The sequence below is a fragment of the Rhinichthys klamathensis genome, unplaced genomic scaffold, assembly GCF_029890125.1.
Source record: "Rhinichthys klamathensis goyatoka isolate OS25496 unplaced genomic scaffold, OSU_Roscu_1.1 h1tg000191l_1, whole genome shotgun sequence".
In the NCBI taxonomy this organism is placed as follows: domain Eukaryota; kingdom Metazoa; phylum Chordata; class Actinopteri; order Cypriniformes; family Leuciscidae; genus Rhinichthys; species Rhinichthys klamathensis.
Genome location: NW_026606717.1, coordinates 1,550,367 through 1,577,647, shown reverse-complemented (window position 1 = coordinate 1,577,647; position 27,281 = coordinate 1,550,367). Strand labels below are relative to the sequence as shown.

Sequence of the window (27,281 nt, the reverse complement as noted above, 5' to 3'; positions counted from 1 at the left end):
AATTAGGGTATCTATAAAAAAATAGCAATACAGAAGATTGGTGTGAGAAACACCACTTTAAAACTGAAATTTAAAGTCGCAATGTAATGGAAGTAGCGAGAGATCTTTTTCTTTCTGAGTGAAACGGATTTTTGAAAAAAAGAAACAATGTAGGGTGGGGACTTGGTTCTGTGCATTGGTGGTTGATTGGATGGAGGCAGAATGTTGTAAGAAAGGGGTGGAGTTAAAGCGAACAAAACGATTGGAGAAGTCTGACAGGCGTTAAAGGATCTGTATCGTTAGATTGAGGTAAAAATTGGAACAGGAATAAATGAATCGTTCACAATTAAGAACATGAATTAAAAAAATATATCAGTTGAATTTGCCAAATTTAAGTCCTTATTTATTGAAATTCTTTGGTAACCATTCACTTTCACTGTAAAAACTTGTTTTGTGTTCCCCGCAGAAAGTCATACAGTTTTCAAAAGGCAAATGATTTTCATTTAATTGTAGAGTTAATAATTCCTTTTATGCAATATAAACTGCTGTAAAACTAAAATGATCAATTATGATACTGGCATGATCGCCACTTTTGGTCAATATTTAGTGAATTCAACATACAAGCATACAGCTTTGGAGAATCACAGACCACAGAGAAACTCCGTTTGATTAATGTTTTATTTAAGCGGCACAAAACGCACTCAATCCAAACAAAACTTCCAACAGTTCGCGTACTGGATGGAAACAAGATCACAACACCATTAATGGCACAAACTCTCCACAACACATCCGATACTCTTCCTCTGTTTCATCTCGAATAAGGATGCCTCCTGTAGTGCTTCTGAACATCTCGTGCTCACATTTGTGCTAAAGATCAGTATGTTATAATATATAGAACATAGTGTTCAGTGACATGAAGTAAAACATTAATTGTAGTTCAAAACAGATGCTGCTCAGTAACGGTTATTTGCCTATTTATAATTACTGATATTAAACTGTGCGGTTAACAGCTTCGAACACTAACAAGGAAGGGAGAATGCATGGATGGATGCATGCAATACACAAGAAGTTAAGACAAATAAAGTGCCAAATACTAAATAAATAAATAAATCAAATACTGCAGATTTATAAATCTGAGGTAATGGCGTTTAGCATTTCTGTCAGTGCACTGGCCATTTTTACTCTCTCTCTCTCTCTAAAAAAAAAAAAAAATCTGCTTACAAACAGTTTCCTAATACCTTTTCATCTCCAAAACTTACAGCACCGTAACAAATGACCGAAACACTATTTTAATGTACACACTATTTTAAATATTTTATTTTTTTGCTACGTCCAGAGAGCTTTGAAAAGCTGTAGTGGTTTATATCCCTGTTTTTGAGAAGTGTTTGTTGTTTCAAAAACAAAATAATTAGCTTTTTGTCTTATTAAAAGTTATAACTATTGTCAAATGTAATTCACAGCACAAATTCAGGAAAAAGAAATGAAATATGTTAATTTAAATAAGTTAAACTCCTATAGAGAATGAAGCTTAAATGCGTCTAATTAACAACAATCACTAGCTTTAATCCTGTCGGCCAGCCTGGAGCCGGTGCTCCTTAATGTAAGGAAAAAAAATGCCAGGCTCTCGCACGAATTACCCTCTTCCACTCGTGGTTGTGCATCGCAGCTGAATCAGATGCTTGAGCATCTCAAAGGCCTTCAGATTTCACCCCATTAACGGATGAAAGGCACAAACGCTCAGCTTGGGCTACTGCTTTAACAAGTCTTTCCATGCCTTTCTCCTTCCCAAAAAGGTGACCCACCCGATTAAATTGAAATATGTAACTGATACTAAAAGCTCTTTGATTAGGCTGACCATGCTGTCTGGGAGGGCGACGATGCCTCACTCTCCTTTCTGTCGGCCGATGAAGCGGTGCAGCTTGTCACAGTGATCCAGTTTCATTGTCTCGGCCTTCTGCTTCAGCCGCTCGTCTCGGTACAGCTGGCCCAGGTTAGTTAGATCAGATTCTAAAACAAAATGGCTCAGCTTTAATAATAGAGCTTTATATTCCAACTCTCACGCATTCTGCATTCAAGATACAGTATATATATATATACACACACACAAATGAATCGATATTGAATTGAGATTGAAATCGAATCGCAAGCTTATTAATCAAATTTTGTATCAGTATTCCCCCCCCCCACCCTCTTCCTCCTAATTCTCACTCCAAGCTGAACTCAAAAGTTTGCAGCCCTGTATTACAGCTGTGTAATTTACAGCTATTACTAAAACTAATGGATGAGAAGAATTCTTACTCTGTTGCTTCTCTTTCCAGCAGCTGGTCTGTAGGTGGTCAATATAGTCGCTCTCAATGGTCTTCTCCATCTCGTCCAGGGCAGCACCGTGGTACTCCTTCTCAAAACTCTTATCCACATAGTATGGCACACCCATGTGCTGGGTTTCCCTGGACACCACTAACCCCAAGGACCTGTGAGACGGAGAGTATGTCGGTTCTTCTCTTAAAGCATGTTTTACATCATGCATTGCGTTTGACTAGTCTATGGCGAAAAATATTCTTTTTTCCATGACTAAGAAAAGACGATGACGAGACGACACCAATGTCATTAAGCGATAACTGTGACTGTAACAACATGCAATATCATTGACAAGAAAAGAAGAGACTAAATATTACAGACTGTTTTTAACAAGCCTCTATGAGCTTTCATGTTTGCAGTTGCCAGATGTCAAGAGTTTAAATCCCTGGATACATTTTCTGCCTGGTGTTTAACTTAACATTTGCAATCTGGCAACCATGCGCACGCGCTCTCTCTACACTGCTGAAGTGCCATCTCCATTTGAGATATTCTGCTTAAATGAAAGAGTCATTCAGCCGGTCTGTGTTTTGTCACGAGGTGCTTGCACTGTTTACTGCGACTAAATCTGCGAGATGAACTGTAATAAATCCATTCTCGATTATATTTGCGTTTGTGATTGCGGCATAATTGCACTTTTTTACCTGTTTTTATAATGTAGACAATGTGTTAATTTATATGATAAATAGCCTATAAACTAAATGAGGTCAAATAAACCATAAGTATGAGTTGACATTCTCTTGATTTCTGCTTGTAGGTGAAAGTGCAATAATTCTGATGAAATGTAAAAATACATTTCTTAAATGACAGTATCAATTGAATACAGCATGATGAATATGGGACTATTCAAGTTTTCATTGACTGAAACTAGACTAAAATGCCCAGACATTTAATCAACTAAAACTTGACTAAATATGATAAAAACTATAAAGTACATTTGACACAGGACAGGACTAAGACTAAATTTCAAAATAGCTGAGAAAGTTATCAGTAGGTTTGACTCACGGTTTGTAGAAGAGGCTGTAGGGAGGGTTGGTGGCCATCAGCTGAGTGAACACAGAGATCAGAATGAGCACCAGCACCGGCAGCAGCTGCAGGAGAGCTGTGAAGTTGTTCTACATGAAGAGAAACAGGAAAAAGTATTGAGAAACCGAAAATCAGAAACCGAATAAAGGTGCAGTCACATTAACGAAGTTTCTGCAAAATTTTGCAGGCAAAAAGGGTTCATGGTCTGTTGTCAATAGTGTTGTGATGTATGAAGCACAGCTTAGCCACTTTCAAGCCCAGCAGCTTTCTGTTAAACTGTTGCAAGATCTGCGTGATGAAAACTTTGACCCTCAGACAAAATTCCAGACTGCACGTATTCCTATTGAAATGACTGGATTTCACTCGTGAAGATTCACTGAACAACGGTAAATGTGACCCACCTTAAGATGGTGTTTTATGAGCTATGACACGACTCCCATATCTGGATTTATTAAATTATTCAGAAATGCAATTCATAAATACAGTGACTTGAATATGCCTCTTGTATGATGAACATGTTTTTAATTTCTGAACTAAAATTACTTTGGATAATTAATTTTTTTTTAAGGTGATACACCTATCCTTATATATATACACTCACCGGCCACTTTATTAGGTACCCCATGCTAGTAACGGGTTGGACCCCCTTTTGCCTTCAGAACTGCCTCAATTCTTCGTGGCATAGATTCAACAAGGTGCTGGAAGCATTCCTCAGGGAGTTTGGTCCATATTGACATGATGGCATCACACAGTTGCCGCAGATTTGTCAGCTGCACATCCATGATGCGAATCTCCCGTTCCACCACATCCCAAAGATGCTCTATTGGGTTGAGATCTGGTGACTGTGGAGGCCATTTTAGTACAGTGAACTCATTGTCATGTTCAAGAAACCAATTTGAAATGATTAGAGCTTTGTGACATGGTGGAAGTAGCCATCAGAGGATGGGTACATGGTGGCCATAAATGGATGGACATGGTCAGAAACAATGCTCAGGTAGGCCGTGGCATTTAAACGATGCCCAATTGGCACTAAGGGGCCTAAAGTGTGCCAGGAAAACATCCCCCACACCATTACACCACCACCACCACCAGCCTGCACAGTGGTAACAAGGCATGATGGTTCCATGTTCTCATTCTGTTTACGGCAAATTCTGACTCTAACATCTGAATGTCTCAACAGAAATCGAGACTCATCAGACCAGGCAACATTTTTCCAGTCTTCAACTGTTCAATTTTGGTGAGCTCTTGCAAATTGTAGCCTCTTTTTCCTATTTGTAGTGGAGATGAGTGGTACCCGGTGGAGTCTTCTGCTGTTGTAGCCCATCCGCCTCAAGGTTGTGCGTGTTGTGGCTTCACAAATGCTTTGCCGCATACCTCGGTTGTAACGAGTGGTTATTTCAGTCACTGTTGCCCTTCTATCAGCTCGAACCAGTCTGGCCATTCTCCTCTGACCTCTGGCATCAACAAGGCATTTCCGCCCACAGAACTGCCGCTCACTGGATGTTTTTTCTTTTTCGGACCATTCTCTGTAAACCCTAGAGATGGTTGTGCGTGAAAATCCCAGTAGATTAGCAGTTTCTGAAATACTCAGACCAGCCCTTCTGGCACCAACAATCATGCCACGTTCAAAGTCACTCAAATCAACTTTCTTCCCCATACTGATGCTCGGTTTGAACTGCAGGAGATTGTCTTGACCATGTCTACATGCACTGAGTTGCCGCCAGGTGATTGGCTGCTTAGAAATTAAGTGTTAACGAGCAGTTGGACAGGTGTACCTAATAAAGTGGCCGGTGAGTGTATACACTCACCTAAATAATTATTAGGAACACCATACTAATACTGTGTTTGACCCCCTTTCGCCTTCAGAACTGCCTTAATTCTACGTGGCATTGATTCAACAAGGTGCTGAAAGCATTCTTTAGAAATGTTGGCCCATATTGATAGGATAGCATCTTGCAGTTGATGGAGATTTGTGGGATGCACATTCAGGGCACGAAGCTCCCGTTCCACCATATCCCAAAGATGCTCTATTGGGTTGAGATCTGGTGACTGTGGGGGCCATTTTAGTACAGTGAACTCATTGTCATGTTCCGAAACCAATTTGAAATGATTCGAGCTTTGTGACATGGTGCATTATCCTGCTGGAAGTAGCCATCAGAGGATGGGTACATGGTGGCCATAAAGGGATGGACATGGTCAGAAACAATGCTCAGGTAGGCCGCGGCATTTAAACGATGCGCAATTGGCACTAAGGGGCCTAAAGTGTACCAAGAAAACATCCCCCACACCATTACACCACCACCACCAGCCTGCACAGGTCTGATGAGTCTCGATTTCTGTTGAGACATTCAGATGGAAGAGTCAGAATTTGGCGTAAACAGAATGAGAACATGGATCCATCGTGCCTTGTTACCACTGTGCAGGCTGGTGGTGGTGGTGTAATGGTGTGGGGGATGTTTTTTTAGCACACTGTAGGCCCCTTAGTGCCAATTGGGCATCGTTTAAATGCCACGGCCTACCTGAGCATTGTTTCTGACCATGTCCATCCCTTTATGGCCACCATGTACCCATCCTCTGATGGCTACTTCCAGCAGGATAATGCACCATGTCACAAAGCTCGAATCATTTCAAATTGGTTTATTGAACATGACAATGAGTTCACTGTACTAAAATGGCCCCCACAGTCACCAGATCTCAACCTAATAGAGCATCTTTTGGATGTGGTGGAACGGGAGCTTCGTGCCCTGAATGTGCATCCCACAAATCTCCATCAACTGCAAGATGCTATCCTATAAATATGGGTCAACATTTCTAAAGAATGCTTTCAGCACCTTGTTGAATCAATGCCACGTAGAATTAAGGCAATTCTGAAGGCGACAGGAGGTCAAACACAGTTTTAGTATGGTGTTCCTAATAATCCTTTAGGTGAGTGTATATATATATATTGAGTCATTAAATTATTATTATTAGTAGTAGTAGTATTCTAGTCATTATTCAAAGTCATATGAAACCCAAAATCAATACAAAGAGTACATTTGTTTCTAATAACTTGGTACATGTTTTTTTCATGAACACTTATTAGTGGATTGGTCTTGTTTTAGCCCTTGACCTGTGTCCACACATGATAGGTGATTGTAGGATCCTCTCACCTGACTGTGGCTCTCCTCCACCTCTTCCTCCCGTCTCTCGTACGCACGGCGTCTGCGGGGCTGGTAATAATGAGCGTAAGAAGCTCCACGGTTGGTGTACACATGGATGTTGCCTACATGAGGAAAAGGATTGTTTGTTCTTTAAATGTGTGAGAAATCTTTAGTTTATATTAATTACTGGAGCAGATAATTGTGATGGACACATTGCAAAAGAATAGCAATTGGGCAAAATTGGGAAAGAAATGAAATAAATTGTTCTATTTAACCAATTAGAAACAAAACTACATTTCAGAAAGGCACAAATGTAAATTTTTACATTTTTTATATGTATTATTTTTTTATATTTTACAAGTATTAAACATTTTTAATACTTCAAATCCAGTTTTATAAATGAAAACTAAATAAACACTATTTAGTTAGCTATAAAGCTTCATTGAGGTTCAGACCTGTAGGAAATCTGCCCCCGAAGAAGATGTTGAAGAGCTCCTCTGGGGAGATGTCAGCCTCGAAGTCTCTGCCGAAGGAGCGGTGGTGTCCGTACGCATGACGGGCTTGGGCTGAAGTATGACTGGATGTCTCTGCAGGGCCCTGGTCCCCACATTCATCATATTGCTGCCTTTTCTCTGGGTTACTGAGCACTGCATATGCATTGCCTATTGCTGAATAGAGAACAGGATTAGAAGCTATATATGAATTTTATATTCACCAAGGTTGCATATATTTGTTGCATACATATAGACCAGTAGGTGGCGCAGTTGCAAAATTGATGTGGTGTGGTCAGAGTGAGGTGACAATGACACATATAAAGTTTGGTGTCAATATGTCGAGGCACTGCAGATATAAAGCCTGAATAGTCATTTTGGCCACATGCCTCAAATATGCTGCTGCAGTATAAGAAAACGGTTTCATCTATCAACACGAAATCCATAACTTTTATTCAGCATGGTCTGGAGATGATACGATTCGAATTTGGTGAAAATTGGACAAACGGCCTAGGAGGAGTTTGAAAAAGTAGGTATTCAATGAAAATCAAGATGGCGGACAGGAAAATCGTCCAAATACGTCAAACTTGGTATCTATGTTCTCGGCATGACCCAAGGAATCTATTAAGACCAGTGGCATTACAATACGCATATTTATTCAAAAGTTATTAGCATTTTTGGAAATTTAATTTAACTTTTGACCAACAGGTGGCGCTAACTCGAAATCTTTTGAGTACCTTCAGGGGATGGTGTTGGTGGCAAATTCTGAGTTTCATAATGTTACAACAATGCATTTGTTAAGTATAGCATTTTACATCACAAAACTGTATTGAAGTCAAAGGGAATTTCATGTTTTGTTCTATTATAGCGCCACCAAGAGGCAAAATCCCACAATTTTTTTCATGTGTCCTCAGAATGAGCTCATACATGTGTGTGCCAAATTTGGTGAAAATATCTCAATTCGCTTCGGAGTTATAGACATAAATATGAAAAACACGTCAAAAATGACTGACACGTGACTTTGATTGAATTTTACTACCCCTTACTTTATATATTTTGCCATTTAGACATTAGCAATAAGCCAGCGACCTATGTTTCCAAACTTTTGACGGTGGTTTCGTCTCGATCGTACTAACGGTTTTGAAGATATCGGCAAATGTTTTTTAAGCTCTAAATCACAACGCTACACAAACCGTAAGACGAAACTTAGCATGTTTGGTTTCTGTGGACTCGGCAAGGATTCAGGAACCCAACGAGATGACTCCCGTGAAAATAAGTCAACCACAGCCAGAGTTATAAGCATTTGAAGATTTAATTTTACCACTAGGTGGCGCTGTTTCGAAACTTCTCAGGCTCCTTCAGGGCATCGTACTGATGACCCATACCGAGTTTCGTAACAATTCGTTCATGCGCTCAAAAAATACAGCATTTTAGCACATAATTCAAAATGGCCGACAGCCAAAATGGCCGATCTGGGAAAATTGGATATCAGTCGACTCGGCATGATGCCCTGAATCTAACGAGACCAATTTTATGATTTTTGGATAAATAGTTCAGTACTTATAAGCAAAAATAGGCATTTTTCGTATCTCCGGACCAGTACGTGGTGCTGCGCCGAAACGCAGCATGTAGCCTCAGGTCATGCTTGTGATGACATGGACCAAGTTTGGTCTGAATACGATAAAGCGTTGCGGAGATACAGCCTTATGTCTGTTTTTGCAAGCACTACGTAAAATTAATTTGTGCCGTATTCGAGAACGGTTTGACGAATCAACTTGAATTCCATAACTTTTTGTCAGCACTGCCTGGAGATGATCTGGTTCAATTTTGGTGCAAATCGGACAAACCGTCTAGGATGAGTTCGCAAAAGTAGGTTTGTTAGACAATTCAAAATGGCGGACATATTTCTATGACGTAAAATGACGATTTTTTCAGCAGTATGTTGTTAACCGAGTCTCCTTGTGAACTGCGCTCATTAGTTTCCATTTCTCCTTGAGAGGCTGCGCGAGCCTCAACAGCGCAACCTTCTTACCGTCAGTAATTCATTTATCCACTATCGATCACAACTTTCAATAAATGTAATAAAATCAGAATCATTCTCTCGTTTTATTGATTTCCAAGTTATTTTTTGTTAATGATGTTTTAATCAGGCTACTTGTCCGGTCGGGCAAGTTAAATTCTTTTTCACTTGTCCCTTCAAAACATCCACTTGTCCCGGACAAGCGTTAATGTCGAGCCCTGTATGAGATACCTTTGAAAGCATCGGTCGCTCCAGGAGCGCAGTTCTTATCCGGGTGGAAGCGTAGTGCCAGCTTCCTATAGGCTTTCTTTAAGTCCTCATCACTGGCATCCTTTGGCACCCCCAGAATTTCATAGAAGTCTCTGCATCTCTTTATCCTGCACAAGTTCAGGAAGTAAATAAATAAATAATGACTTAATTTAATTTTTTTGGGGTGACAATTCCTCTGTCAGCACCTGAGCACTCCTTGCCGCTGCTCCTCAGTGTAGCTCTTCTTGTCGTCACTGGACCCCTCGGCTCTCTCTTGGCCTCTGACCCGCTGATGTGGAGCCGGGCCGTCTTCATCAGAGCTCCTCCAGCCAGGTGGAGGCGTGAAGGTGCGCTCCTCTTCAGGGGGAGTCCCACCATTCTTCACGATGGCATCAATCAGTACTAATGAGGGAAATTGGGAATCATTTCACATATTGTTGCATTGAATGTAGTGACTTGTATACAAAAACAAACCCCCTATATATTAGTATTACTATTAGTACTCCACAATTAGGACTTTTTCTGCTGGCCCACTTGGGAGTGCTACTCTTTTTACATTTCCATTAAAGTCAGCAAGGAACAAAAGCTGCGATAGTCTTTTCTTTCCTATTGTGACGCATATCCGAGTGAAACAACTTCTCAAACAAGAAAAAAATCTATGGAGGGACTTGATTTTGCCAGGGGTGGTTGTATACCTAAAACCGCCAGCAGGTCAAATGTACCTATGCACATGACATGACAACTGTTTTGATATGGCTAAAAAACATAGCCTTCTGTCACTGTATTAAGCCACTGTCTTCACATGTCTAGAGTCATGAAATTATTATTTTTTAGTCATCAACTATAGCTGTGTCCCAAATGACGCACTATACACTTATACACTATGTACTTATGCACTATGTACTCAACCGTGTAGTGTATTAACTTTATACGTTTATTTCGTCTTTCAACGTCGGAGTCTGATAGCCCCTCCCCTCCGCTTCCGGCTCATGGGACCTTATTTCGGAAAAAATATGTATGGTAGTCAATGGCGAGAGACAACTTATCTTTTTATTCCGTCTGAACTGTGCCCTGAATTACACATATGATGTTTGTCAATTTAAAAGATAATTCTGAAAGTCAAGAAAGTCGCAGTTTGTCATAAAACAGAAGAGTAACATTTAGTTTTATGTGAAAATCGCTCAATGAACTACATATCCCGGGAAGCGAAACAACGAGCAAGATCCGTTGCTCGTATGTGTGCAGTCTGGTACAAAACACTCAGGCATGTCGGCGTAACATTACGATTATAACATAAAACTTTAGAAAAAATGACAGACGTTAGCTTCAGTAATCAGTAAAGTTAGCTTCATTCATTGAGAAAATGGGGTTTGTAGTCTTTGGGGTTTGTAGTCCTGTAATTACGTATTTTCAGTCTTATACCTCAACAGTTTTACATCAAACTGCGACTTTCTTGACTGTATGTATCTTTTAAAATTGACAAACATCATATGTGTAATTTAGAGCACAATTCAACGAGATCAAAATATTTGTTGTCTCTCGCAATTGACTACCATATAATATTTTTCCGAAAAAAGGTCCCATGGTTGTAGACCGGAAAGGGAGGGACTTAGGCTCTGACAGTTGTGTACAAGAAGTGTCCAACGTTCCACACCAGAGCCCGTCTAACGGAGAGCCTTGGCACTTCCTATTAGCCCCATTGTGTATCATCTTGGTTGCAGTTCCATTAGAATTCCACTGGAGGTGATCGCGGGCGAGTGCAGAATGAATGGGAGTCTATGGAGCTAAACGGCTAAATGTATCTCTTTCTCCTGCTTGTCGTTGAATCAACATATATTTTATTGTTGATTCCGCAAGTCCAATATAGATTAAAGGCCAAAAGTCGAATGAACGAGAACTTATGTCCTTTCGATTTCTTACAGGTTAGGCCGTTGTTGGCCGGAACACGCTATTATGTGACGTCATCACGTTTTTGAACGGATTTTTAGAACAGATAAGTGAACTTAAAAATGCAATTTTCAGCTGAGTGTATTATCTTAGCCCTCCCTTTTGAATGCAACTTTCAAATTACTTGACAAAAAATTACATCCTGAGAAAAGTGGATTTCTGGGGGTGAAACCCCATAGACTCCCATTCATTTTGCACTCGGCTGCGAGCGCCCCCGCATGGACAGAGACGTGTTACTGCAGCCAGTCCAGAAACCGGAAGTAACCAGACAGTGCCAATTCTCTTCAATTAGACATTCTCTGTCCACACTTCGTTTTTTCGGTTAAATAAGTGCATCATCCGGGTACTTAAAGTGCACTTTTTCTTTTTAGAATTTTCAGTGTGAACGCACTACTCGCACTATTTATACTACAAAATGGCGTAGAATAGTGTACAAGTACGAGATTTGGGACGCATGTTTTTGTCCTGTTGTTTTATGTTCAAGTCTATTTTAAGCAGGCTACACTAATCACTTTTCATAACTCTGAATATAGGCTAAACCAGCCTGCAATGACAACGAGAATTAGAAGGAAATAAATACATATTTGGAGGGTGTAATATTATAAATAAATCATTAATCATTAAGATAACCCATGTTATTTAAATCACTATAATACCCTAAATAGACAATAATAAGCAATAATAAATCACCGCACTGCATAGGATGTATGATGCAACGACAAATTCAAGCGCACAGTTTCACCAAATTAATTATTAATTTGTTTAGTTATATCATTTATCATTTGAAAAAGAGAACAACACCAATACACTTGTGGTAATTATAACAATTGATTTATTCATTACATCATAGATTGGAACCACATGAGGGTAAACAATACATATGAAAAAAAGAAAAAAAAAGATTGGATCACAAGGGGTGCGTTTTTAACAAGATCAGCCTCCACTGAGAGGCATCGAAGCTTTCAAAACGTCCAATGTCAGATCTTTTTAGGCTGCATAAATTAGGTCAGCCGGAACCAGGAACACTTCCCATAACACCTGATGTACTCGTTACATCATAAGAAGAATTATGGCATCTACGCTAATATTAGTCTCTCTATTTATCCAGAGGTTACCGTAGTCTGCCAAATCTGGGCCGTATTCAGATCAGATGGAGGGAGGACCAGTGCCTAAACACAACAACAATGCAGCACAATGCAACTAGTCTCTCCCCTGTGAAGGCTTTGGCACGACAGCCAGTGGCACAGATCCTCATCCAAACACGTCTCCTTACCGGCGAGAAGAATCCAATCTTCAACCAGATGGAACTGGATTAAATATTTTGAATGTTCTTATTCCAATCTGACTTCTGACCTGTAAATGCTATTACAGTTCGTTGGCCTGAAAAGGACTGGTCCCCAGACTGAGCCTGGTTTCTCCCAAGTTTTTTTTTTCTCCATTCTGACACCTTATGGGAGCTTGGGTTCCTTTCCACTGTCGCCTCTGGCTTGCTTATTTGGGGACCCTTAATATTCAACAATTTTATTGATATGCCTGCAATGACACCATTGTATGAGAACTGAACTGAGCTGGGTGATGACGTCACTGTTTTCTCCAGAGAAACAGTATAGATAAATTAACTACATTAATAGTGAATAGTGAATCAACACTGAACTTACTTCAACTGGAAAATGGCCTTCTTCTAGAGCTGCTGTGCAGCCAAAACAATATTTGTGGCATTAATATCCCGTTATCACTGTGAAGCTGCTTTAAAACCGTATTGTAAAAAGCGCTATAGAAATAAAGGTTAACGTTACTTGACTTCAGCCAGAGAGTGAGAGAGACCCAAACCCACCGCTGACCTGATGACAGATTGTATAACACACAACATCCAGACGCTGCACTTTCTATTTCTATTCAGCACACTGACCAAACACACCTGATTTGTCAATCAAACAACAGCAGCATGATACAAACCTCTGGCCCGGGTGCTGGGGTAGATCTTCTGCGCCTCGTACAGCAGCTGCAAGGCTTTCTCTTTGCGTCCTGACCGCAAGCACAGCTTGGCTTTCTCTATCAGCCTGTCAGACTCCTCTTTGTCCATCTCAAACATTGTCATTTCAAGCAATGACACCTCAAACCCGCAATAAATGACTTGCGAATTAACTAAGTGAAGCAAAATAATCAAAATAAGTCTTGTCTGGGTGTAAAAATGACTCGCGAAGTTGTTGACATCAAGCTAAATCTAGCCTATAGCGTTATGCTAGCTAATGCAACCACAACAATTTATCTTCCGATTCTAGACATCTTCCGCACTTAGATGACACCTCTACGACGCGACTTAATCGAATATGAATTTATTATCAAAACTATTCATGTTTGACCCTTTGGCTTCGTCATTGTAAAATGAGCGAGAAAGACAGAAATGCAACACTGCTTGCAACCTCCATCGCTAACCGGAAGCGGACGCGCATGGTGAGGGACTACAATCCAAACAGCCAATCAGAAAGCGACAATCCTTGCCGTAAATGGCATGAAGGCAACACGCTAAAAAATCCTAAATGGTACCCGGCGTTAATGGGTGATGCTGGCATGTGTGTTTATGGATCACCCCGTTATTTGTAGGTATTGTTTGGAGTAATTTGCTGGATAAGCATACGTTTTGATGGCTCTCATACACTGAGCAAAGTGACCTTTCACGTTTAAATCAGAATTATTTTAAATGAACACCCTAAAAGGTATACGCAGGGCAGTCACTGGGGTTTGTAAGGCCCTCGAATTCTATGGAGGGATTATTGGGTCAGATTGAAAACTAAAAGTCTAAAACTAAAAGTCTTAAACGAAAACCAAAAGTCTAAGTTTGAAACTAAAAGTCTAAGTCGAAAACTAAAAGTCCAAGTCGAAAATGAATTTGGTATTTAGGATTGGGCATTTGGTATTTAGGATTGGGCATTTGGTATTTAGGATTGGGCATTTGGTCATTTAGCCATTTAGGATTTAGGATTGGGCATTTAGGGATTTAGGATTGGGCATTTAATCATTTAGCCATTTAGGATTGGGCATTTGAGGATTGAGGATTGAGGAGTGTATGCAAATAAGGAGGCGTGGCCCAAATACTGGAGGCTGGGTTTGAAATGGCTGGTGCAGATGCACCTTATGGACAGCAGAGGGAGCTCCAGTCAGTCCAGTGCTAAGGAGCACACTGTAATGAAACCAAACAGAGCGAGTGAGCAGGTCTGGAGCGAGGACTGTACTTTATAATGTGATAACTTCAACTTAATGACAGCGTTGTATAGGGGTACTGGAACGGTACATGTATTCCTATTGAACCGAAACGGTAGCCTACGGGCGTCACGGTTCGGTGCACGAATTTAAACGGAGAATACACGGTATAAAAATAAATAAAACTCTAAATAGCGATACATTTCGCTCTATTCGCGTTTGGTGTGAACGCAGAATAATAAACAGGCTGCGACGTCAAGGTTGCAATGTTGGAGTGTGTGCTGCAAAGTTCAAACTGCAAAGTGTGTATATTTGTGTACACTCGCAATAAAATACAACATTGTGCTTTTGTCACACTCTAAAATCTTGTCAAACTGTAACCTACAACTGTCACCCAACCAAAATCACACACACACACACACACACACTCTCTCTCTCTCTCTCTCTCTCTCTCTCTCTCTCTCTCTCTCTCTCTCTCTCTCTCTCTCTCTCTCTCTCTCTCTCTCTCTCTCTCTCTCTCTCTCTCTCTCTCTCTCTCACACACACACACACACACACACACCTAGTTCGTTCGCGCCCACGCCTCCCCCTCTCTCTCTCTCGCGCACACACACACTCCAGCATTGCAATCTTGATATCGCAGCCTGTTTATTATGCTGCGTTCACACCAAACGCGAGTAGAGCGAAATGTATCGCTATTTAGAGTTTTATTTATTTTTATACCGTGTATTCTCCGTGTAAATTCGTGCACCGAACCGTGACGCCCGTAGGCTACCGGTTCGGTTCAATAGGAATACATGTACCGTTCCAGTACCCCTATACAACGCTGTCATTAAGTTGAAGTTATCACATTATAAAGTACAGTCCTCGCTCCAGACCTGCTCACTCGCTCTGTTTGGTTTCATTACAGTGTGCTCCTTAGCACTGGACTGACTGGAGCTCCCTCTGCTGTCCATAAGGTGCATCTGCACCAGCCATTTCAAACCCAGCCTCCAGTATTTGGGCCACGCCTCCTTATTTGCATACACTCCTCAATCCTCAAATGCCCAATCCTAAATGGCTAAATGATTAAATGCCCAATCCTAAATCCCTAAATGCCCAATCCTAAATCCTAAATGGCTAAATGACCAAATGCCCAATCCTAAATACCAAATGCCCTATCCTAAATACCAAATGCCCTATCCTAAATACCAAATGCCCAATCCTAAATACCAAATTCATTTTTGACTTAGACTTTTAGTTTTCGACTTAGACTTTTGGTTTTCGTTTAAGACTTTTAGTTTTAGACTTTTAGTTTTCAATCTGACCCAATAATCCCTCCATAGTATTCACATTACATTCCGTAAAAAAACACAAAAACATAGGCTGGTGGGTAGGTAGGGGAATGCAGATGCACACAGTAATTTTCATGATGAAAGCGCTGTCTGCCGCCCTCGTGTGGCTGTGAGAAAAACAACTTCAGGTGAAAAATAATCATGCAGTGATTCTCAACCGGTGGGCCGCGGAGCGCCATCTGGTGGGCCGTGTAGGCAGTGGTAAACTACCCACAAATTCATTTTTATTTGTTTTTTTTAATTGACAAATCTTGTTATTTTCTAATTATCTGATTGTTCTTATGAATTTATATGATCAAAAACACTCAAGTCATGAAGCATTATCTAAAAGCGAATTTATGTTCAAATATCGCAACGCCAATCACGTCACAACGTCAGATTGAACGTTTGTTCGATGATCAGATGCAGCATTACGTTATATGGATCGTTTTCTGAAAAGAAACGCATACGTGGGAGACAGACCTGTGCAAGCAAAAGCTGCGAAGTGTGTGGGGAGAAATTATGACGCTGAATAGGCTACATTAAATTTGGTTTTTATAAGGGCAGGTAGGCCTACTGAGACTAAAGGCCAATTTATACTTCTGCGTCGAGTGTACGCCGTAGTGTACGGCGTAGGCTACGCACGTAGGCGACGGCGTCATGAGCATTTATACTTCTGCGTTTAGGTCTGCGTTGCTCTGCAGTACAGCGCCGAAACGCTAGTTGGCGGCGGAGGGTTTTAATGTTCCACTGTGTTTAGATTCCTCGCGGCAAGAAGAAGAAGATTCCTCGCGGCTGTTTTGAGTTTAAGTTACTACAAGCAATGGCGACTGAAAGAGAGCAGATCATGTTGGAGTTGGAGCTTATCGAGGTGGAAAAGGTACATTTTTAGTTTTTTTAACAGTTTCGCTGTACTTAGAATTTAAAAATGGCGGGCGGTGCAGAAGAACACGCCGGAAATGCATAGGAGGAAACGCGATGCTACCAAGCCGACCAATCACAGATCTTGCGGTCCGCGTCGTCGCGACGTGTAGTTACATTTTTGAGGAGGTGCGCGTCAGGTTACGGCGAAGGGTACGGCGTATGGTACGCGTCTGTGCGTATGCTACGCCGTACCTACTGCGCGCACCCGACGCAGAAGTATAAAGGCCAATTTATACTTCTGCGTCGAGTGTACGCCGTAGTGTACGGCGTAGGCTACGCACGTAGGCGACGCCGTCATGAGCATTTATACTTCTGCGTTTAGGTCTGCGTTGCTCTGCAGTACAGCGCCGAAACGCTAGTTGGCGGCGGAGGGTTTTAATGTTCCACTGTGTTTAGATTCCTCGCGGCAAGAAGAAGAAGATTCCTCGCGGCTGTTTTGAGTTTAGGTTACTACAAGCAATGGCGACTGAAAGAGAGCAGATCATGTTGGAGTTGGAGCTTATCGAGGTGGAAAAGGTAAATTTTTATTTTTTTTAACAGTTTCGCTGTATTTAGAATTTAAAAATGGCGGGCGGTGCAGAAGAACACGCCGGAAATGCATAGGAGGAAACGCGATGCTACCAAGCCGACCAATCACAGATCTTGCGGTCCGCGTCGTGGCGACGTGTAGTTACATTTTTGAGGAGGTGCGCGTCAGGTTACGGCGAAGGGTACGGCGTATGGTACGCGTCTGTGCGTATGCTACGCCGTACCTACTGCGCGCACCCGACGCAGAAGTATAAATTGGCCTTAAATTGGCCTTAAAGGGGGTCGCACGCCGGACGAGAAGCGCAGCGCCGCGTCTAGGGGCCTGTTTACACCTGGTCACTGCATGTGTTTTAAGATCTATTTTAGATAAATAGATATCTGATTTATCAAAACGATTCCATTTACACTTGGTCACATAAATGTGTTTCCGCAAAACGGATATAGCCTAGCCTAAATCCAATCTTCAATTGCCGCGCTATATGCAGATTTAATGGAGTTCACCTCACTGAAATCAAAAGATATGAGCTGCAATTTATTGATCATCAGCTAATTTCAAAATCAGAGACCACAATAGGAGAGAACGGCAATGGCACATGGTAAGATCATTTCATTTCTTTGAATGTGTGTTAAGCGTCTGCGACTTAGGGGCTTTCACACTAGCACTTTTGGTGTGCACCCGGGTTCGAATGACGTCAGAGTTCGGTTCGTTTGGATGATGTGAACGCTGTCTTCCGAACTCGGGTGCGTACCCGCGAACCGTACTCGGCTCCGCTCAAAAAGGTGGTCTGGGGTACGGTTCATGTGAACTCCAGTACGGTTCGCTGCTGATATGAACGCAATCGAACCAAACCGCGGAAGTGAACCGCTAGACGTATAATGTATAGACCTTATGCACCAGAGAAACGTGGGCGCTGTCATCTTTAGAATATTGTCTTTGAACTTCCAGGAGTAATTAGCTGGTGAAGTGGATTTACTTATTGTAGAGTTAACAAAAGTTATCATGAGCATTGTAATGTTTATCAGAAGCATTGTAAAGCAGATGTCTTAACAAATGTCGACCGGGAAATTTTTTACGAGCAGTTCATTCATACCTATGCAAGATCGCTGTGAAAATACAGACCGGAAGTCAAAAGACAACGAGCGCAGCGCTGAAAAGGGGCGGGCTACATAAGGTCTATAATGTGGTCGACAGGACAGTCGTCTGTGTGTGTGTGTGTGTGTGTGTGTAGCCTACACTTACCTTGACGAAAAGCGGGATTGACGCACTGCAAGCAGAGAGATGATTTATGCTTGCCTCCGCAAAAATTGTCTTTGGCTGACAGCCAGCTGTCTTTGGAACGATTTTAGTACTTTTGCGGCAGACATACCCAAGTGTGTTTCTGTATCTTTCCTTTGAAAACAAAACCAAAGGTTAAAAAAAAAGAAGAACAAATGTGAAGCGAGCAATTCTATCCATTTTGACGCCTTTTCATTCATAGCGGCGCCGGTTACCAAGCAACATGATTACGCGCCAGCTGCAGCTTGATGACGCAAGCGTACCGCGGTTCGGATACAAATCCAAGGGGGTAATCCACCAGCCGGAAACTGAAGTCTCCCCGGGGGCCGCCATTGGCTAACAGGCCTTCACCTGCTGTTAGCATCCCATTGACTCCCATTCATTTTTGCGTCACTTTGACAGCGAATAACTTTACATCTGAGGCGTTTAAAGACTCCATTTGTCCATTGTTTATTTCTAAAGAAACACGACAATGTATAAAAGGCTCCATTACCTTGTATCTTACGTTATGGCCCCGTAGAAGCCGTTTTTGTAAAAATAGGCTAACGATTGCGTCATAACACGCGACTCTCTGTCGCGCAGTAGAGAAATTACCGTATAGACAGATGTAGAAGTTCACGCGCAATCGGGGGGACGTGGAGGCATAAAGTCGAGGGAGAAGCCCATAGAGAGTCATAAAGTTGCTCCTGCTGCTAGCTCATGGACAGCTAATACTCACGAACTCCGGCTCTGCAAGATTCGGAAGGGAATGATTCAGATTCCTCTTGGCACAGCTACTAGAAGACGTACAAGTTGCTCACGTCACATCTACGTCGTCAAGCTCAGTTTGAGCCTGCGCGTACTGCTTGGCAATCAGGAAGTGAGTGCTTCTAATTGACTTCACTTTTCTCCGTTGAAGTCTATGGGGTCGCTTTGTCCATTTCTTTTACTGTCTATGATACAAATAGGCTCTATGCACAGCTGCACTATTTCCTGAACTTCAGGCAGCTCCTTTGTTTCCTGTCTGTCAGTTTGTCCAATAATGGCAGACAGGAAACAAAAGAGCTGCCTGAAGTTCAGGAAGTAGTGCAGCTGTGCATAGAGCCTATAATATTTGTGAACACAGTCCATCGGGGGCGGGGGCGGGGGCAGGGGGCGGGGGGAGCAATCGAACTCGGGTTCGGAACAGGCAATCGAACCAAGTGTGAAAGCGCCCTTTCACTTTGATAGTTGCGCGTTGGCTTGATGATGCTCAGCTGCTCTCATCTGCTGCGATTCGTAGCGCCGTCATATCTGACTATAACATGACATATAGGCCTAGCCTATAATATGCTCTCACATTTTTTAGCTTTGTGGGGAGGAGTAACATTTACATATGTGGTTTCAACCAGATGCATTACACTCGTCCAGTTTTGTCTGCAATGCGGCCCAGACCCCCTCCTGATGTGCTTTGAGCGATCGGATTTAAATCCGTCTCGAATGCGTTTCGGAGGGCATTACAGCTGGTATTTTCACGATCGGATAGCTATCGTAAATGTAAGTACACAATGATGGCCTAAGACACGAAACGAGCAGTTTGTGTGAGAAAACGAACAGTATTTATATAGTTTTTACCTCTTGTAAACACAGCCACGTCCAAGTGATCTGAGGGCGCGGGCGCTTCAGTCTTTTCCGGCAAGCGCCGGAACTGATCTCTCGCGCGTGTACGTGTCTTGACTTAGACCATCAATGTGTACTTACATTTACGAGTCATTAAATCATGTTTAATTTGGACTTCTCTGTGTATGCTCTTTGAGGAAGTTACCATAGACCTGCATTATATGACTGACAGACAAGAACGGTTTGACCTAAAAATATCAAAATTGAAACTACTGCGGAAACAAAGACACCTACATCTTGGATGCCCTTGAGGTAAGCTAAAACATACCAAAAATTAATTTCAAAGTGAACTATCCCTTTAATAATAACACTAGGCTACTACAATGTACCTAATTAAATAACATCTTTGCATGTACATCTTTAGGTCTAACACAAAAAAAAACACGTTTGTGTGTGTAATTTAATGTAATTAACGATATACTTAATAAATATAAATACTACTACAATGTACCAAATTAAAGAACATCTTTAAGTCTAACAAAAAAATTACATGTCAATGTGCGTGTGAGTGTGTGTCTATGTGTGTATATTCTTAATTAGAGTCACAGTGCTGACAGATGAATGATGCTGGTAACCCTGGAGTGCAGAAACTGCATAGGGCGCATTTCACCCACACCTTCTTTGGCTTTGAGCTGTTAAATTGCTCCATGATAACCACTTTATTTAAAACACTAGCAGAGGCACCTCTGTCAGTCTTTATTTTCCATGCCCTAGTCATTCTGTAAAAACATTAAAATCAAGAAAATTCTTAGTTATATTCTTAGTATGTAAGGGGATGGTTGTAACACTTTTTAAATGAGCGTTACAACCCACCCCACCCCTGACAGCCAATGTTTAGCTAACTGTAGTAGCATAGTGGTTTGAAATTAGCAGGGGGAAAACGCATCACATATTGCCTAAGAAACTATTTAATCTAATATAAGTCATACAATTGTATCTACAATAGTACACTAAACAAAATAGTCTTGGTCAAAACTTTTACTTTCTGACCTCAAAATAATTGTTTTCTCTATATATTCTGCATTTGCTGTTTCCAGCATTGACAGTCACCATGCGGGATCGGGGAGGAAGTAGGAAATATACATGCATGCATAAAGTCATATAAAAATCCTCTGCTATTGCCCAGGGGAAAAAAATACATAATTCGTGTTATTTGGCTTTTCAACAAAATGTAAACAGTAAAATCATTAAACAACACAAAACAGTTCTAAAAACAGCGACAGGTAACACAATTATCAAGCCATATCATTTTTATTTTTTTAATTGTATAATTGGACTTTTATCTTGGAACCTTATAATCAAGATTTTCAGTATCTCCCTTTTTGACTTAAACTTGACATTATAGACATAAATGCACTTTTTTAATCTGAAAAAAGAAGAGAAACAAAAATTGACAGACATGTTTAATATATAAGTGCATGGCAGACATAATGATATTTTTATATGGAGTGCTATACATGTAATAAACATAATGTGTGATCTGTACACTGACCATCAGTAGAGGCACATTAATTCACATTCAATCAGCATTATAAATAGGAAAAATAAGTTTGCAGCCTCCAATCTCCATGCACAATGAATGAGTGAAATCAAACTCCATCTTTGATGCCCAGCAGGTCTCTGGTAAGTTCTTGGTCCTCATTGTCCACTATAGTGCTGTGAACTGAAGAGATCTGAGGAGAATCTGTATCTGCACAGAATGGAGGTGAAATCTCACAGTAGGACATTTACGCTTTCATATATTACAATAATGTCAAATGGGGTGCTATTTTCTTTGTTTTAGTCACACACACACAAAAATGTAGGGAATGCACGTTCTTACCGTTTTCTGTGTTTATTGTCCTCACAGAGACAAGAGTGATGCTCTCTTTCTCACAGTTGCTGATCATGTTGCTTGATCAAAATTGAGACAGTAGCTTAAATTAATTTTCAACAGATCTGTTATCTAAATATACAGTATATAATATTATTTATTTATTCTTATTATATATACATAAAACAAGCTATGATGATAACTGCCCATTCACAGTTCTGCAATGACAACTCTTGGGGTGTTTTGGCATGGTAATGGATATGACAATGTTGATATGTTTGGTCTTGGCGGAATAGATCTGCTACTGCTGGTTATTGCTGTGTCTGCTGCAGAGCAAGTACGGGACTTGCTCCTGCTAATACATACACAACATGCTGCTGTGAGCAAGTAAGACATGCTACTGCTGTACAATATAGCATTCATGAATTACCCATAGCAGATCTATACACGTGGAGCTGGGGAAGGTGGAGGGTTTCTGAAAGCATGCTGCAACTGCTACATGACAGAACTTTGTATTTATGTGTGTGGGTTTTTGAGTCCTCACCTGTCCGATACCACAGAGTCATAGCTTTTAACATCTATAAATAAAAACCAAAACAAAACTGATTTTAAACTTGTAGCCATTTATGCTTTGAAAAGTAATCTTAAAACTGACAGAATCAGAGAGAAACCCACCCTTGTTCTGCCTGGTATCTCTACACCGTCCCCTGAGGTTGATAGTGGTCACCAAGATCACCATGACAACAATTAAAATGAGTATAAAACTCATCACACCTGCAGACGGGAAATATTTAGCAGCAGAAATAATGTGCATCATTAGAGAATCAGTATAAAACCTACCAAAGGCGAGCAAAGTGAGACTGCTGTCTGGTGCCTGTGAAGGTGTTGCCGTCACCTCTGACATGCTGATGTTTGAATGAACTGTTGTTGAAGTTTTAGGAAGTGCAGAAACACCCACTGCACATAGAGCAAACATGTGAAATAATAGTTTAATGTAGTCTAAAATGGAAAATGCTTGACTTTACTGTACAACATGAACTATTCTTTAAAGTAGCCTACAGCTCAAATAAGGAATAAAATGTTCTTCAAAAGACATTTTCCCCCCCATACATTTGAAATAGGCTGTCATCAACTTTCACTGAATTTGAACCCAGGGATTCAACCATCCAGCTTAGGGAACATTCTCAGAACTTTGGCTAACGTTTTGGCAAGGTTCTCTCAAAGATATGAACAAACATCATTCCAGTAATGGTAATAGAATGTTTGTTAAAATGTTACCTAATTTTCTCAAAACATAATTTGGATGTTCGTTTAAATTTTATGAGAAAATTCAAAACTAACATTCCCATAATGTGTGCAGAATGATCAAATGGAATGTTCCCTTAAAGCTGCAGTCCGGCGTTTTTCCTCTTTGTCGCCATCTCTGTTCGAAATCTGCAATTGCAGTCATTCGCGGAATTATCAACTTTACGTGAGTTGTACTTCAACACCCTCGACACGGCACAGCGCAGATGAACACAATGTTTGAGGAGAGTGTGCAGCTGTCAGTCACCGCGCCGGTGTGGATACTGGCATTCAGAATCACAGATTATTCTTTTTGGAAGTATGACCAACATAAGAATTTTCACCGGAAAATGTAATCTGAACTAGTAAGAAACATCCACTTTTGTTCTGGTTCTGACATTGCAGTAAATCGCGCTGATTAAATCTAACAATCGCTTATAAGTTATCATATCACGCAAAACCGTGCAAATTATACTTTGTTCTCAAATTGTTAATGTTAATTACGTCAGCATTGCGTGACCACATGTAATGTCCGTCCTTCCGATATGTATCCTTGTTTTCGCATGGGTCCGGTTGCAGTCTCTTTTTTTCTGTAGCCACTCCGAAGTCCGAACGAAGTCTTTTGCATTTTACAGCGGGTGAATCTGTTGTCACTGGTGATTGTCGTTTGAACCTTTCTGGATCCGCCATCAAATTGATAAGTTTAATTATATCAAGTGCTGTGAGAAAAGGCTATAAATCTCCACCTCCAACATCCTCACTCGCAATATAGCTTATACTAGCCGAGACTCCTTCTTCATGTGTACAGATGTGACGTAATGACGCAAAGACATGCTCGAATCTCCCGCGGAAATCCACCAGTACCACTGGAATTAAAAACATTATTAAAAGCTTACCGCTTTGAATCGAGCTAAGGCAAGCAGATAGTTTTGAACACTGGCTGGTTATGTATTTTCTCAAATATGTATTTTGGATCATTTTTAACCCAAAAAAAGCTACGGACTGCAGCTTTAATATTTGTATAATCAAGATTTTTTTTTAAGCATTTTAAAAACAGCTGGATGTTTTGAACGTTCAGAGAACATTGAGAAATAATGTTTTTATAACTTAATGGGAACGTTAGCAAAATGTTTTTAGAAATTTTTTTTTTGCTGGAAATTCTTGAACGAATTATATCATGTCCATTTCATTTTACAATTAAAGGTGCAGTGAGTGATTTCAGAGAAAAGCTGTTGAAAGTGGATCAGAGTGCCAAAACACACTTGTAGCCAATCAGCAGTAAGGGCTGTGTCCACTTATAAGGGGGATGTGCCTGTGTTGTATAGCATGTTTGTGAATTCGGGGGAGGAGCTATCAAGATGGGGGTGTGGTCCTCTTGGGTAGGGGTGTGTTTGTTTTGGTGATTTCAAATATCAACAGTGTTTTGAAGGAGCCAGAATAGGGAGGTAAACCTGTTGTTTTGGCCGCTGGGGATGAGATGGGTTTTAGAGTTGTGTCTATGTAGGATTTTGGTGGTGTAAACGTAAAGCTGGTGATCATGGACTGTCCTGTAATGAATACACACTTCTTATACTTTTCATAACATTTATAGTGATATCCTCACAGTCACAGTTCAAAGAAAGAACTTTACTAGTAGATAAGCAAGATTACAAACACCACGAAAAGTCAAAATCTTCTCCCATGTTCTGAATATTCTAATTAAAAGCGGTTAATAATTATTACCTGATGTGCTATTTGAAGAAGAGAGGCTGGATCCATCAGTGCTGCCTGGAGAAACAGAGGTACAGGGTTCAATGTGTGGGCTGAATGAGCTGATGTGCAAACTATACAGTATATTTGCATTAACTGAAGTTATATTTGTGCCTTACCTGTGTGCCCGGAAGATAAAGGAGCTGTGGTTGTGCTCACAGTTTTCGAGGTGTGCCTGGTTATGACATTCTCATGTTGAGATGAAAAAGTGGAAGACGCTGTTTTTTCAGTTTGGACTGCTAAAATAAGATTAAGACATTTAAATCAAGATAGGGGAAAATATAATTTACAAGTGAACTGAGAATATACAAGGGTCTGAGACCATAATAAAAATTTGGAATTCAACATTTTATTTAAACCTGAAAAACAGAACTGAGCAACATACCAAATAATAATATACCATATTTTCATTACGGGCTTAACTGTAGGGACTTACTTTTGTACCCACAGACAAATATACAGTAGTCAACATGGATCAAAAAAGTTAATCAAAGTTAAAGAACGGGTATTGTTCAAAATTCATGTGTAACTTTGATGAAAGGTTTTGATCCACTTCAAATGTTGACTACTGTGTGTGTATATATAAATATCAGTTATTTGATTTGTACATTTTATAAATAACATGCTAAAGCAATATTTGATTGCCCAAGAAAAAATTATCCTAATGGAGACAAGAAATGATAAACTAAATCTAACTAAAATAATGACATCTTGTGCTTAATGTGTAATAGGTTCATATAAAGTACATCCATCACAGGTATTTAGAAAGCATGTTATTGGACATTTATCTATTGCTATTATCTAAACAATTGTTTGAATTGAAAATGTTGTTACTGAGATTCATTGACAATATAACTCACGTGTTCTTGAATCTACAGACCATGGAGTTGAAGCAGTTGTGTTTGGAGGTGCCGTACTTGCAAGGAGGTTTATGTCATTTCCTGTGCAGGTCCCATCGAAAACATACATTTAAAAAAACAGAAACAATATATATACATATATATATAGAAAATGATCATGAAGGTGGAGCACTAAAGGTGGACTTTGCTGACGTGCTTATATGCTTTTGTGGACATGGTCATTGACTCTTTGAATTTAAGATAAACAATATAATCAAAGTTTGGCCACTAGCAAGAAATAAGCAAATACTTTAGTTTACTTAGTAAGTAAATTGGTATATATATATATATAGTGGTAATTTCACCAAGTGCAATGTTCCTTGATCAACATTCCAATCAACCAATCAGATTTGAGGGGCAAGTATACAGTTTGTCAAGTTTAGACTTACAACCATCAGTGTTATTCACCTATCATTTCCCTCTGATTTTAGGGATAACTTAAGGGTTGCATTAGGTTTAGGGGTGGGCATAGGGTAGGGTTAGGACTACATTTTCAGACAAAAAGTTTTGTTCCAGGATCAACAAAATGTTGATATGATGGCAAAGTCACGGTGTATATGATACATAAATATATATATATATATACACACACACACACACACAAACTGACACTTACCTGCTGAAATGATGGATGAAGATCTAATCATGAGAATGAGAAGAAAGAGAAGCAGCTCCATGGCTCAATCCAGATGGGTTTCACTCTCATCCGACTACACAGAACCAGCCGTATATATATCTCAGATATCAGGATATAAATACAATAATTAAATGTGTATGAAAACGACAAAGCAGAAAAACTGTATGGAAATGTTCTTGAGCAAGTGATTTTGGCTGAAGTATGAACCAGTATGTCCAAATCTGTTTCCTGTTTTGTATAATATTAACACATGAGGGCGAGCACAGTATTACAAAGCCCTGCTGAGAAGCGTGTGTATTGGTGAGTGTCAGTGGGCGCTGAGCTCTGGTTTCAGGGAGAAGTTACTGTGGCCCCTGTGGAAGTTTCCTGTGGAAGAATAGCAGGAAACAGGTGGAATGCCCTCATGGAAAAAAGCTCTCATTAGTTGAGCGTTTGAAACTTAGCAGTTCCTATGAAGAACCTTATGCATACTATGGTCTTTGCATTTCTTAACATTAATATTACATCTAAAATTACATTTTCGTTCTTGATTGTCTGTCGACAATCTTAAATGCTTTTCTTAAATGAGAACAATACATAAATACATTGACATTTTTTTCAAACCAGCATTAAAAGGGGAAAGACATGATTAGTTCATGCATATTTTATTCAAGAGTAAAAAAAGTGATTTGTCCCATAGGGCATGCTTACAATATGTGTTTTCATTTAGGAAGTCAAATGCGAAAACTTAGTTCCAGAGAACATTACAAGAAAAATAGTCACAAATCCATAAAATTCCTTCTTTGAAATAAACCACGTCTGGACCAAACAAG

At 40.3% G+C, this 27,281-nt stretch overlaps 2 protein-coding genes across 2 annotated transcripts; both read right to left on the bottom strand.

The window, feature by feature from the left end:
* Positions 1-639: 639 nt before the first annotated feature.
* Positions 640-13,670, bottom strand: dnajc18 (DnaJ (Hsp40) homolog, subfamily C, member 18). The gene is made up of 8 exons (XM_056262028.1): positions 13,164-13,670; positions 9,467-9,662; positions 9,243-9,388; positions 6,956-7,168; positions 6,510-6,622; positions 3,340-3,449; positions 2,278-2,450; positions 640-1,986 (listed from the first exon to the last, which is right to left on the bottom strand). The coding sequence occupies exons 1-8, from the start codon at positions 13,303-13,305 to the stop codon at positions 1,862-1,864; spliced, it is 1,218 nt and encodes a 405-aa protein (XP_056118003.1). The 5' UTR covers positions 13,306-13,670; the 3' UTR covers positions 640-1,861.
* A 7,807-nt stretch (positions 13,671-21,477) lies between these two features.
* On the bottom strand, positions 21,478-26,785 carry ecscr (endothelial cell surface expressed chemotaxis and apoptosis regulator). Its single transcript, XM_056262343.1, has 10 exons — positions 26,449-26,785; positions 25,794-25,874; positions 25,053-25,172; positions 24,907-24,951; positions 24,636-24,731; positions 22,741-22,857; positions 22,576-22,674; positions 22,445-22,478; positions 21,910-21,980; positions 21,478-21,777 (listed from the first exon to the last, which is right to left on the bottom strand). The coding sequence occupies exons 1-10, from the start codon at positions 26,507-26,509 to the stop codon at positions 21,677-21,679; spliced, it is 825 nt and encodes a 274-aa protein (XP_056118318.1). The 5' UTR covers positions 26,510-26,785; the 3' UTR covers positions 21,478-21,676.
* Between the last annotated feature and the right edge of the window lie 496 nt (positions 26,786-27,281).